Source organism: Scyliorhinus torazame, chromosome 6, assembly GCF_047496885.1.
Source record: "Scyliorhinus torazame isolate Kashiwa2021f chromosome 6, sScyTor2.1, whole genome shotgun sequence".
Lineage (NCBI taxonomy): Eukaryota > Metazoa > Chordata > Chondrichthyes > Carcharhiniformes > Scyliorhinidae > Scyliorhinus > Scyliorhinus torazame.
Window position 1 is genome coordinate 160,356,109 of NC_092712.1, and position 14,652 is coordinate 160,370,760.

At 42.5% G+C, this 14,652-nt stretch overlaps 1 protein-coding gene across 2 annotated transcripts in view; it reads left to right on the forward strand.

The window, feature by feature from the left end:
- The window catches only part of vps50 (VPS50 EARP/GARPII complex subunit), a 258,473-nt gene that overhangs the window by 227,444 nt on the left and 16,377 nt on the right, over positions 1-14,652 (forward strand). For both annotated transcript variants that reach the window (XM_072509012.1, XM_072509013.1), the window contains one exon: positions 13,714-13,862. In XM_072509012.1, coding sequence (XP_072365113.1) covers positions 13,714-13,862 — 149 coding nt within the window. The remainder of the gene's footprint in view (positions 1-13,713; positions 13,863-14,652) is intronic.

The following is a 14,652-nucleotide window of genomic DNA, read 5'->3' on the forward strand; positions in this document are numbered from 1 at the left end:
AGAATTTCAACCTGAATCCTTAATCTCAGGAAAAACCCAACAATGGCCACCTAAATGCCTGATTGGCACTTAATATGATGGGCCTTCTCCAAAAGAGGTGACATCGAGTTCTCACTGGCTCACCCGCCAGTCCACGAGACTTTGATTAAATTCCACCCCTTATGTGTGTGTGTGTGTGTTTGTGTCTGTTTTTACAAGTTTTATTTTGAATAGCATAGAGTTCTTGCGGTTTCGAAAGAGGGCAGAGCAATGCTGTAAATCTCATTCCACACTCTTCTTCATACCCCTGCAAGTTTATTTCCTGTTCGCTTTTTACTATTCTTGAATATGCCTAGAGAACATTCCATTTAAATCATTTCGAAATTGTGTTTGACAGATTTGCACCAGTAAAGAACATTGCTGTCAAAGAAGAGGGCTTCTGTTGAAGGAGTTTTCCCTTTTGTTTAGACTAGAAATAGATGTAGCTGACAGGTGGCATTTGTTAGCCACTAAATCACTGTCAGTACTTGAATGACCACAGAAAGGAAACCAAGCATTTTTAGGATAGAACGGTTATATAGCATGACTTGGATTTAAAATTAAATATACCTGCTGCTACTTAGTTTGGAAAATAGTTTCAAAAAATCACTTCGTACCATTTTGCAAGATGTTTCTAGCACATAATATAGCACTTGATTTTAGACCTTTTTTAAGAGAATGAACATAGTCCCTTTTTTAAGAGAATGAACATATATCCATAGAGGGATACCTCTTGGTATATAGACTGCATTACGTTAGTGTACATTCCATCCAAAGACCAACATTGTTGGTGAGCCTTAAATAGAGAACAATGTTCTCTGGTCATAGGTGTGAACAAGCAAAGGCTATAAAAACTATTTAATTATGAGTGGTGAAGAATTATGCCAGATAAACCTGGTTTCCACTCGCCCTGTTCTTGCTACTCAACCATCTGAAGTGTGTATTCCAGTCGGATCAGATCTATTTTTATTATGTGGTATCAAGATGTATTTTGTGCCTAGAATTCCAATTCAGGTGTGTGTTAATTCTTTTTCAAAACTACTTGTGGTGAAACAGGAAAAAAAATTATCAACAGAGACCGAGGTAGTTACAGCTGTTTTGAACCAGAAATGTTCTCCTATGAGTTCAGTATCAGATGATAGTGATAATAAAAGTGGTGAGTTATTCCAGGATCAATAGAAAGTCACTGGGCTCGAATTTACTTGTGGGCCGAGACAAAAGCAAATCTATTAAAAGTTTGGAATAAGGATGTCACAGCAAATATCACAGCAAAATGTCACAGAGGCTGTTTAGCACAGGGCTAAATCGCTGGCTTTGAAAGCAGACCAAGGCAGGCCAGCAGCACGGTTCAATTCCCGTAACAGCCTCCCCGAACAGGCGCCGGAATGTGGCGACTAGGGGCTTTTCACAGTAACTTCATTTGAAGACTACTTGTGACAATAAGCGATTTTCATTTCATTTCAAATGCTTTCAGTTATAGTTAATTTTTCTTTTACATCTTTGCTGTTGGTCGCATGAAGTAGCACCATTTCATCTTGTATAAAATGTTTCAAATTTCCTCTTTTTGGCAGTGTAGTTGTACAGCATGGTTTATATTTCAAATTATACGCACCTGTTTTGAAGTGGAAAGTTCCAAAAATATCTTCATAGCATTTTGCAAGATATTTCAAGCACGCAAATGGAAATAATAGCATTCAACTTTCTTTGGGTTTTAAAATCTAATTCTAACTGCTGTTCACTTAATTTGTATGCCTTTAATATATGGCTACATAACTTGATGACAAAATTTTGTAATACAGGAAAAATACCTCTTTCCATATTGTGAAGTTTTGTGACCAGCATGAGGACCCCCCAAAAAGGCAGTCCAGAATGAGCATCGTTGCTGCAGCAGGCATTATTTTCTTGGAGGAAAATATGGATAAATACAAGAAGCAAGTGAACTTCACAGGGTCTTTTCTGAATATTCCTGTCTTTTAAAGTGAGCAACATAAAAGTAATCACAGAAATATATGACACAATTACTTCCTATTCAGATGGTCTGTCAAAATGTTCTATTACTTTGGCTGCGGCCCTAAAATTCATTGCAGAAAAACTATTTTTTTCCCCCTGCAGCACCTTTTCAGATGTCTGGAAATAATATTAATAAACATTGAAAATACATTGGGCTACCCTACATAACGGAACAGTAACAGCCCAAAAATTGATTGGCACCCAATTTACTTTGGCACTCTGGCCAGCCTGGTCCTCAAAGGGATCCTCTGCTGAGCAGCTGGAATGCCCACATGAAGCAAGTACTCTTGTAATATGCAAATTGGGTCCTAAAACCTACGATGGAAAAACCCAGTCACAAATTCCATTCTCTAGCCTCCCACTCTATCCCTTATCATGGCAGCTAACTGAAGCTAAACCAGATCAATCACAATCTTGGTGTCATATTTGACCCCCAAGAAGAGCTTCGGACAACATAGCCACGTCATCACTAAAACAACTTATTTCTAACCCCGTAATGTTGCCTGACTCTGCTTGAGCTCATCTGCTGAAATCCGCTTCCATGCCTTTGAAATAACTCTCACCACGTCCTATTCACCCATCATCCCTGTGCATGCTGAAATACATTGGCTCCTGATTCTGAAATTCTCATCCTTGTTTTCAAATATATCCATGTCCCACCCACATCCCTATCTCTGTAATTTCCCCAACTCCTACAACACTCTGAAAGACCAACACTCCTCCAATTCTGGTGGCTTGAACATTCTTGATTTTAATTATTCCATGATTGACAGCCATATCTTCAACTTCCCTGGCACTAATCCCTGGAATTCTCTTCCTCCCTTAAAGATGCTCCTTGAAACCTCAACTGCCTCAATATTACCTTATGTGTTTTGTCATGTTTTGTTTGGTTATGTTTCTATAGCACCTTGGAATCTTTTACTTTGTTAAAGGCACAATATAAGTAAAGATTGGTGTTGTTTCATGCAATTTTTTTGAAATAAATTTAGAGTACCCAATTCTTTTTTTCCAATTAAGGGGCAATATAGCAGCCAGTTCACCTATCCTGCACATCTTTTGGGTTGGACAATCAAGGAGGCACGGGGAGAATGTGCAAACTCCACACGGACAGTGACCCAGGATCAAACCCGGGTCTTCAGTGCCGTGAGGCAGCAGTGCTAACCACTGTGCCACCATGCCGCCCTTGTTTCATGCAATTTTGGTGAACAATTGGATGAGCATCATGCCGTTCTATCCAATTTTGGTTCAGTACCAAAAAAATAAGTTTAAAATTATTTGTGGAGACCGCAGGAGTGATTGGTCCCTCTCTCCAGATCTGTGTATCCTGTCTATCTCGGGGCCATTTGATATTGTGCCTGTCCATAGCTGGTGAACAGAAGTGGGCTGCCATTTGGCACAGCTCATTGGCAGCATGTGATGAGGGAAAGTGAACTGGCTTTCCACGGAAGGATGGACAAGCAGCTGGTGCACTTTGCTGGTCGGCTGCCCACTTGAAAACATTCTGCCGCGTTTGTTTTTCCAAACTTGAATTTTATATGATAGACTACATGAAAAGTTTGTTATACATGTTGGAGAAAAGCTTGAAGTAGAAATCTCTTTTTAACATCAATCCATTGCAAACAGGCCCAACCAAATATATTTGAAATTCTGTCGTTAGATATTGCACAAAACTCAAAACCACGATGCAGTTATTGATACATTGTTCCAGTCTTGATTCCTAAAAGCACTATTCAGCTTAGCTAGAATGGAGGAAACTTACCATCACCTGGTCTCATGAATTCCTTCTCCGTATTCAATATCTCACACCAAATGTCACCTTATCTACAGTACACCCTTCACTTTTTCTTGTTGATGCTTGGACTTAGTTGCAATAATCAGATTTCCTAAATATTCCAGCTTTCTTTCAGGATCGCTGTCCCCCTTGTTAGTGCAATGCCGCACTGTCATCTCAAATTCTTTCCTGGAAATCCCACTTTCCTCCCCTTCCTTGAATTTTCGTATTAGTTTAAAGGCCGGGACTTTTCCTGATATCAGCAAGGGCCGCTGATGGCACTTACGGCTGTCTCTGCCCGATAGTGTGGCACTTTGGGGAAAAATAACTTAAATTCATGGGCTCCATGACATATTACTGGTAGAGTGGCCTCTGATTCACCCACCTCACCACTAACCTAGACATTTGATGATCCGGAGTGCTATTTAAAAAAAATAAATTTAGAGTACCCAATTCATTTTTCCAATTAAGGGGCAATTTAGCGTGGCCAATCCACCTACTCTGCACATTTTTGCGTTGTGGGGGCGAAACCCACGCAGTCACAGGGAGAATGTGCAGACTCCCCATGGACACTGACCCAGGGCCGGGATTGAACCTGGGACCTCGGCGTCGTGAGGCAGGAGTGCTAACCACTGCACCACTGTGCTGCCCAGGAGTGCTATCTTTAAAGCCATTTCACCCATGTACCTCTTCCCCCCCCCCCCCACTGCCAAGGCATCAAATAGGCACTACCTGGATGGTGCCAGGAAAGTGCCCAGACGTAACCCTCTTCCCCCGCCCCTCCGGAGCATTGCACTCTCCTGAGCTCCTCTGGGAGGTCTGCTCGCCAGGTGCTTGCCTTCGTAGACCAGTCGTGCTTCATGCCATTCTGCCATCACGCCACCGTGGATAGATGTTTTGATGAGGGGGGGATGATTCCAGAACACGTGCTTAATGATGAAATGTGCATTCGTTATAATGATCCTGACTTTGAACGTGGGTAAACGTGGCCCATCACTGATGTGGAAGGGGAAAATCGTGTTGTGCTTTCACATCAACGTAAAATGCGACTTTGCACTTCTTGTGATATTTTCCAATGGGAGTGGAAATGCCAGCCAAAGTATTCTAACCTGATGCACAATAATATAAGGACAGCGAATACCCTCTTCTAAACACCTCATCACATTATTCAGGACTTCCTGTAAAAAATGTATTCAGGACTTTCTGAAGAAAATGTACAATTTTACACTGAAACAGGTCATGTTATTACATTTCTCCTGTTACACTGCATAATACTTAAGAAAGAGAATGGAATAAAAGGCTTGGTGGTTCCAGCTTTAGAATTTAAAAGATTGTCATGAATTATGAAACTACTGGACCATGCCGCCATTTGCAATGTTATTCCTGTCAATCTATGGCATAATTCATGTCACAATTTACCTGTTGAATTGCAATTGCCTTATGATTGGAGGAATCAATTGCTGACAGTGATGATTCCATTGTTTTTGGACGGGCTTAATGGGAATGTGGCAGCCATCTTGAGTGGAGCCGGCGCAGCTTGAGGCACTGCTGGATTGCCTCACAGGGTGAATATGGCTGATCCTGGGTCTGGGGGGAGGGACAGATCCGGTTGATAACCTGGAATGTAATGGGGTTAAATGGCCCAGTAAAAAGGTCCCTGATGTTTGCACACTTGAGAAGTATGAAGGCAGGTGTGTGTTTTTTTCCAGGAGACCTATTTGAGAATTAAGGATCAAACTAGGTTATGGAAGGGGATGGGTGGGACAGGTATATCACTCGGGTTTTGATTGTAGGGTGTGGGGGGGCAGCAGTGTTGATTAATAAGAGGGTGGCTTTTTCTGCAGGTGGTATATTGGCAGACTCAAGTGGGAGGTACGTAATGATCAATGGGTCACTCGCGGGCATGCTGGTGGTGTTGGTCAATGTGTGTACACCGAACTGGGATGATATGGTATTCATTAATAAGGTGCTGGTGTCTATCCCACATCTTGATTCTCATCACATAATTGTATGTTTTGGATCCTAGGTTGGATAGACCGAGTCCTAAGTCTCGGAGCCCATCAGGGATGGCGATGAGTTATTAGTGCATTAGTGTTCATGTAACAGATGGGGAGGAGCAGACCTATGGAAATTTAAATTTCCGAGGGATAAGGAGGCTTTTTTTCTCAGGTCCATTGGGTATACTCCTGAATTGACTTCTTTGTAGTGGGGGGAGGGGTGAGTCACTCGGCGATCGTTATATTAGATTATGATCTGCATTTTGTGGACCTGATGTTGGAGCCAGACCACTCTCAGAGACCCTGTGGAGACTGGATACGACATTGCTCGTGGATAAGAGATTCTGTGAACGGGTATCCTCTGCTACTGGAGAGTATGCTGAGTTCAACAGGAATGAGGCAGTCTTGCCGTCCTCGGGTGGGAGGGGGGGGGGGGGGTAGCTCGTCTCTTTTAAGGTGTATCGGGATAAATTTGAGAAGATGGCGAGGCAGAGACTGGTGGACTCCATTCTTGAGGTAGATCGCCAGTACTCGATTGCCCGATGCTGGAGTTATTGACGAACAGAAAGAAGTTTCAAATTGATTTTGAGTTGTTGTAACAGGTAAGGCGGTGACCCAGCTTCGTCGCTCGAGGGGGACTTTCTATGAGTATGGGGAGAAGGCCGGTCATCTGGCTCAGCAGCTGAGGCGACAGACAGCCTCCCAGGAGATAGTGCAGATCAGGGACTCGGGTGGCGGGATAGGTTCAATCCGAGAGGAAGTTAGTGAGGTACTTGAGGCTTTCTACCGTGGGATGCATGTGTCAGAGCCTCTGGTGGAGGGCTCATCAATTAGACAATATTTGAATGGGTTGACCTTCCTGTAGGAGAGGAGGCAGAAGTTGGAGACTACAAAAGGGCTGGAAGAGATCATGAGTTGCATTTGGTTAATGCAGTCGGGCAAAGCACAAAGTCCGGTTGGGTCCCCCATTAAATTTTACAACAGTTTTCTGGACAGTTGGTCCCACTTCTGCTGGACATGTTTAATGATTCTATGTCGCCGGGGGGGAAGGTTGCTGACATAGGCGTCGATTTCCTTGATCTTGAAGAAGAACAAAAAAACCATGGCAGGTGGGTCGTATGAGCCTACTTCATTGTTAAGCGCTGATGCTAAGATGTTGGCAATGTGGCTGGAGCTCTGCCTATCCTGGGTGATTTCGGAGGAGCAGACTGAATTTGTTTAGGGCCGGCAGTTGTTGGCCAATATTAGGAGATTATCAAATGTTGTGTTGTCGACTTCCTTAGAAAATGGACGCGGAGACGGTGTTCGATAGGATTCAGTGGGAGTACCTCTTTAAGACCCTTTTGTACAGGTATGTACTAATGTCCTGACCTCTGGTTATTTCTTGCTGAACAGGGTGCCCATTGTCTCCGCTTTTGTTTGCCTTAGCAATCAAGCTGTTGGCGCAATCAAGCTGTTGGCCATTGAATTGAGGTTGTCTACCAGGTGGGGGGATAGAGCGTGGGGGGAGGAGCATAGGTGGCTTTCTCTGCGGTCGATCGGTTACTATGCATTACAGACCCTCTCGCCAATGTGGGGGAGATGATGGAGTGCTCAGGAAGTTTGACTCCTTTTCAGGGTACAAGCTAAATCTGGGTAAGAGTGATTCTTTTCCGGTGAACCCCCAGGGTGTGAAGCTGATCTGGGGAGGCTGATGTTTTGGCTGGCCAAGACTAGCTTCCGATATCTGGGTATCCGGGTGGTCCATGACTAGGCACGTTTCATAAAGGTAACTTTTCTAGTCTAATGGATGGGATGAAGACGAATTTGAAAAGATGGGATGTTCTTCCTCTGACTCTAGCAGGATCGTACAGACGGTGAAGATGAATATTATCTGAGGTTTTTGGTTTTTTTCCAGTGTCTCCCAGTCTTTCTTCCCAAGGCTTTCTTTTGGAGGGTCAACAAATTGATTTACACTTTTGTTTGGGCTAGTAAGATTCCTCTGGTTTGTAGGATGTTTTTGCAGTGGGATAGGCAAGTGGGGGTGTTGGTATTACGCAATCTGTTATAACATTACTGGGTGCCAAATATTGATAAGGTGTAGTTCGAGGGTTCGAACTCTCTATGGAGGCAGATGAAGGGGGTTCCATGCATAGGGTCGAATCTGAGGGCCCTGGTTACAGCGCCACTCCCTTTTCCCCTGCTAGATTCTCTTCTAGTCCAGTGGTGATAACCAGTTTTGAGTGTTTGGAATCCGTTTCGGCACCATTTTAAAATGGGCTCCATGTCTGTTGGCTCCGATTTGCAGGAACCATAGGTTCATGTTGTCTGGCTTAGATTTATGGGAGAGGGAGGGTTTGGAGAGGTTTGGGGACATGTTTCTGCAAGGTAGGTTCGCCGGTCTAGACGAGGTGTTAGAGAAGTTCCGAGAGGGAATGGATTTAATTGCGTGATTTGTTTGCTCACAGAGCTTCCTTCATTTCTCCTGGTACAGGCTCCTTCACTATTGAACAGGATTCTGTCCTTGGCCGAGTTGAGGAAGGGTAGAATTTTGTATGTTTATGGGCAGATGTTGACTGAGCAGGCGTCGTTGGAGGAGGTAAAGAATAAGTGTGAGGATGAGCTGGGTCTGGTCTTTGAGGGGAGACGTGGAGTGATGCTCTTCATAGGATCAACTTCAAATCCTCATATGCCAGGTTAAGCCTGATCCAATTCAAGGTGGTGTACAGGGCACACCTGACGAGGGGGCGTATGAGTGGGTTCTTCTCGGCATGGAGGATAGATGCAAGTGGTGCTCGAGGGGGCCGGCGAATCATATGCACATGTTTTGATTTTACCCCAAGTTTATTATTTTCTAGGTCTCATTTTTTGATACAATGTCAAGGATTTGGGGCATTCGGCTGGAGCCCTGATCATTGGTGGCCATTTTTAGAATATCGGACTCGCCGGTTCTGTAGACAGGGACGAAGGCAGATGTTCTAGCCTTCACCTCGCTAATAGCCCGGACATGGGTTCTGCTTGGGGAGGGGGGGAGGTCCATGGTGCCGCCTAAGGCCTCTGTTCGGTTGGGGGACCTGATGGAACTTTTGCATCTAGAGAAGATTAAGTATACCATGAAGGGGTCAGTGGAAGAGATCTACATGAGGTCTTTCATCCACGGAACTAGTTACCATTAGCTGTTGTGGGGGAGGTTTTTTTTAAATAGTTGGCTTAAGGTTTTGTTTTCTTTATGGGGGGGGGGGGGAAGAGGGATTGGGTGGACTGGGTAGGTTCATTTTGGGAATAAGGTGGAGTTGGGATTGGTTTTATTGCTATTGTGTTTGTTATTGTTATGGGCGAGGCGTTTTCAGAACCCAAAATGTATCATGGAGTTCAACCAACCTCTCCCTTTAATGGATTTGTTGCTTTTCCGAGCACACGGCGTTTTCCCCAGGTGTGATATTACAATTATGGACACGTGGGCTTTTAAACACAAAACACTGTTTATTCCATGAACTCAACTTAACATCTTAAATAAACATTGAATCTCTTAACACCTCTTAATTCAAATATAACTCAGAAAATATTGCAACAGTAAATAATTCCTTAAAATGTTCCTTCAAACTTCCAAGAGACTTAACACCTTTAAACAAAATCACATCAGGTTAAAGGCTTCACTATTATAAGTTTAAATCACCCAAATGATCCAGAGACGGTCTTTTATGGCAGACATCCAGTTCACTGCAAACCACAGACACACACCCAGCTCTTTTCAAAACTGAAACTAAAAACCTGCAAAACTCAACTGCAAAAATGGCTGAACTGATCTGAGCTCCACCCACTCTATGACATCACTGTTTTCTTAAACGTACATTGCTTAAACATCGATGTCTTAAAGGTACCCTCACATGACATTATTATTTAAAAAATCTTTGAATAAAAATATTGTTGTTTTAAAAATGATTGCAGAAATATCCAGTTCAGAAAAAGAGCAAAGTATGTCTACAATTAGGCAAAATAATGTGAGAAATCTGAAATAAAAAGAGAAAATATTAGAAATACTCTGCAGGTCTGACAGCAGATGTGAAGACAGAAAGAGAATTAACATTTTGGGTCTATGAGGATCCAGAGGAGGTACACAAGAATGATCCCTGAAGTTAAGAGCTTGTCATATGAGGAATAGTTGAGGACTCTGGGTCTGTACTTGTTGGAGTTTAGAAGGATGAGGGGGGATCTTAATGAAACTTACAGGATACTGCGAGGCCTGGATGGAGTGGACATGGAGAGCATGTTTCCACTTGTTGGAAAAATTAGAAGCAGAGGACTCAATCTCAGACGAAAGGGACGATCCTTTAAAACAGAGATGAGGAGGAATTACTTCAACTCGAGGGTGGTGAATCTGTGGAACTCTTTGCCGCAGAGAGCTGTGGAGATCAATTCGCTGAGTGACTTTAAGATAGGTTCTTGATTAGTAAGGGGATCAGGGGTTATGGGGAGAAGGCAGGAGAATGGCGATGAGAAACGTATCCGCCATGATTGAATGGCGGAGAAAACTCGATGGGCCGAGTGGCCTAATTCTGCTCCTGTGCCTTATGGTCTTATGAGCTATCATGAGAACTTGGATGATTTAGGCTCATAATAGGTTTGAGCAAATGAAAAGGAGCAGGGTGGGAAGAAGAACAAATGAGACAGTCTGTGATTCTGTGGAAGGCAAGAGAGATTAAACAATAAAATGTTTCATGATGCAAGACCAAAGGGACTGGAAATGTGCTAAGTAAAATGTGTCAAGAGAAAATGTAAATGGCAGGATCTTGAATAGTTGCCTTCCAAAAGCAGCAGAAATAAAGAAAACGAGAGAAAGAAAAACACCTCCAAAAAGAAAAAACAAACAAAATGGGGAAGAGGTTACAGTCTAAACTTAGTGAACTCCATGTTGTGACCAGTAGGCTGTTAGGGTATTATGCCGAATGTATCTTAAGTTCTGATCATTACTCTACCAAAAAGAGCAGTAATCCCAACATTGATCTCTAATCTGAAAACAATTGCTCATAACTCTTCTCTGCTTCCTGCCCTTAGTCAATTTCACATACATGCAGCCATTTCTTTATTCATCCCATAGGCCTCAAGTTCACTAACTTTAAATTGGGGTGTAAAGTGCTTTGTCAAAAGGTGCTCTTCCTCAAGCTTGCGTGAACTTTATTGCAATAATGCAAGGGGCCAAGAACCTATGGGTCAGAATGGACACAAGTTGGAGAATTATAATTGGATGACTGGATGTTCTGGATTTATGATTGTGGACTGAACAGAGGGTTCCGTAATGTGGTCACCCATTCTTTGTTGGGCTCCCCAGTGTAGAGGAGACTACATCATGAACAACAAATACAGTATACTAAATTGAAAGAAATTCAGGTCCTTTTGGACAAAATGAAAGGAAAATGGGAGGAGGAACTGTGCCAGCAGTATGAAGATGGGGAGTCGAGAGAGGCTCTATATGGAGTCAACTCTACCTGTTTGTGCGCTCGGCTCAGCCTGATAGAATTCGAGGTGGTGCATTTGACCAGGGCCCGAATGAGTGAGGTTTTTACAGATGTCAGGGATAGGTATGAGTGGTGCTCTGGGGCCCCTGCCCATCTCACACACACACACATTCTGATCCTGCCTTGGTCTCGTGAATGTTTGGGTCACCTTCAGCAACATGTCAGGCATTCTTGGTGTTGACTTGGAGTCATGTCCATTGGTGGTTATTTTTGGGATCTCAAACTTGCCAGACAGGGGCGAAGGCAGATGTTCTTGCCTTGCTTCCTTGATAGCCCTTAGGCGAATTTTGTTTGGCTGGAAGTCCTCAACCCTGCCCAGTGCAGCAGCTTGGCTCAGCGACCTGATGGAATATTTACACTCGGGTACCTAATGAAGGATCGGCTGAAGGATTCTACCTGTTCATTTTATTTTTCAGAGAGTTGATCACCATCAGATGTTTGGGGGAATGGAGGGCATTGGGGATTGGTTGTTTCTTTTGGGTTTGTGGGGGGTGGATGAAAAGGTTGGAATAATGTTACTGTTGTACATCAGTGGCTGTATTGGTGTTATTCTAGAAAATTAACTAAATAAGTTTTTTCAAATTGGAGGGACAGGTTGGGCTATGGGGATTTTCTTGTATATTGTATGAATCGGGTTGAATATTTTATGTTTGAAAACTGAAAATTTGAATTAAAATATTTATAAATAAATAAATTGAAAGAAATAGAAATAAATCACTGTTTCACCTGGAAGGAGTGTTTTGTACCTTAAATGGTGAGAAAGGAGGAGGTAAATGTTGCATCACCTGTGTTGGCATGCAAAGGTTCAATGGGATAGAGGAGGAGATGTTGAGGGGGATTGAGGAGTGAACCAGTTAACACCAAGGAAATAGTCCCTTCAGAATGCTGAAAATGAGGAGAAGATGTTTTGGTGGTGGTATCAGGGTGAAGGTGGCAGAAATGGTGAAGGATGGTCCATTGAATGCAGCGGCTGGTGGGGTGGACAAAGGACACCCTATTGTGGTTCTGGGGGGGAAGGGGTGAGAGCAGGAGTCATGAAATAGAACAGAATGGTCAAGAGCCCTTGAAAAAATAAGACCTATTAGAAATGCACTTATTCATCATTCAAACAGATGCAACAGGGACCAATAAACTCAGAATGCAGTAGAGTCCTTATAAGAAGTGGGATATGAGGAATTGTGGGTGTATATTCATAATTTTAGTAATTATTTCATTGACATAAGAGGAGCATAGGAGCAGTTGTAGGCCCTTCAGCCATCGAACCTGCAACGCCAATCAATATGATCATGGTTGATCATCCACTTCAATGCCTTTTCCCTACACTAGCCCCATATCTCTTTGTCTTTGGTATTTAGAAATCTGTCAGTCTCTGCTTTAAACATACTCAATGACTTGAGTTTCCACAGAGTAGTCAAGATAATTTGCAGACGTCTCCAAGAGTATGGGATAAGCTTTATCTGGGAAATACCTTCCTATAAAATGAATAGCAAGTGGGGTTAAATTATACAAATTAAAGAATCAGGGACAGTAGTACAGGTACACCTTGAAACATTGACATCTCGTACCACTGCGTACTAGGACATTTGCTTTTGGTTTGTTCATGTTCTCTCTCACTCGCACGTGTGCATGCATGCCCCCTGCTATTCTCAGCATTGTTCGCATTGTGAGATGCCGAGCATTAATAAGGCTGTTTACACCCACCCCTCCTGCCCCGCCTACCACGGTACTCTGTGCTGCAACCACATATTTCATCGACCTTCTAGAATCCTTAAATAAAGGTTAGTCTGGATACTTTGCGTTGTGGGAAAGCCCAAGAAATGAGTCAAAAAAGCCTCACTCTTAAAAGAGTATATCAACACCACAACACTGACTCTCCATTTTCTCATTGAATCGGAGGCTGTCCTCATGTCTTCCATATATAACAAATTTCAATTCATTTAGAATTTTGTGTACAAGGTTCCTTTCCACAAACCTACCATCCCATCATTTCTGGGTTGCACTTGCTGCTCTCTGACCCAGTAAGTCATCTTCCAAATCCTAGTCTTCATCTTCAAGTTCTTCCATGACCTTGCTTCTTTACATCAAGTGAACTCTAGCCATATGCCTCTGACCTTTCCGTCTAATTCGCTATCAAGTAAGTATAAAATGTTGCCAAGTCGGTCTATCCTACTTTCTGGAATTGTCTCTCAAAATAATAATAATACTGCATCTTGCTAGCACCATTTCTATTCCAAAAGCATGCACATGTTATTCTCTTCAATCGTGCTTTTGGTCTTCTCTCCTCCTCACTACTGCCCCCAAATCTTTCTCATTTTTTTCAATGCCCAACTTTGTTTGTCCAGAGCCTTTATTTTCATGCAATAAGCCATCATATAAATAAATGCTGTTGTATTCATAACTATGCAACTTGATCTTTCCATAGGAGGCACCACCTGAAACCACTGGGCCCTTGACAGCAACAGAAGAGAGGAAAGAAAAGGTTCCAAGCCCACACTTGAGTCACCTCGTTGTTTTAAATTCTACTGAAACGTTGTATGGTCTTGCAGAAAGGGTAGTGGCTACAGAATCTTTGTAAGTTGCTTGGCAAATTTTGACCAATATTTAAAAATAGTTTGCACCATTTTTATTTTCTTACTTTGTAAGAGAGATCCTGACGGTCCAAATAATATGCCAGCTATTTACCATCAAATGGTATATTGATCTTGTAGAATCAATGGATATTTACCACTGTAACACATCAGTTGGGTGGTTATCAAATCTGCCTGTGATTTTCCCTTAATGAACCACATAATTTCATTTATTTCTTGCTCATTCCCCAAGTATTTCAGTATTCTGTACCTCCTTTACAAGCAGCTGTGCTTTTAAAAACAACCTTCGCATTGATCCATCAACAATTTGTGGCAGAAATGTATCTGCTGAGGAAGATGCTTTTAGGACTATTTCCAATACTGCTCTGGTTTCAATTTTTTAATTAGTTGTGGAAAATTGTAATCGTGTATATGAACACTTTGAAAATAAGCACTAATTGAAATAAACTTTAGATTTAGATTTATTGTCATGTGTACCGAGGTACAATGAAAAGTATTGTTCTGTGTACAGCCCAGGCAGATTGTTCCATACATGAAAAACATAGGACATACGATAAATACACAATGTAAATACATGGACATAGACATCGGGTGAAGCAAACAGAGTATAGTGCTACAACAGTAGGGAAGATGCATAGAGAGATCAGTTCAGTACATAAGAGGGTCATTCAGGTCTCTGGTAACAGTGGGAAGGAGCTGTTTTTGAATCTGTTAGCGCGTGTTCTCAGACTTCTTTGTCTTCTGCCTGATGGAAGAGGTTGAAAGAGTGAATA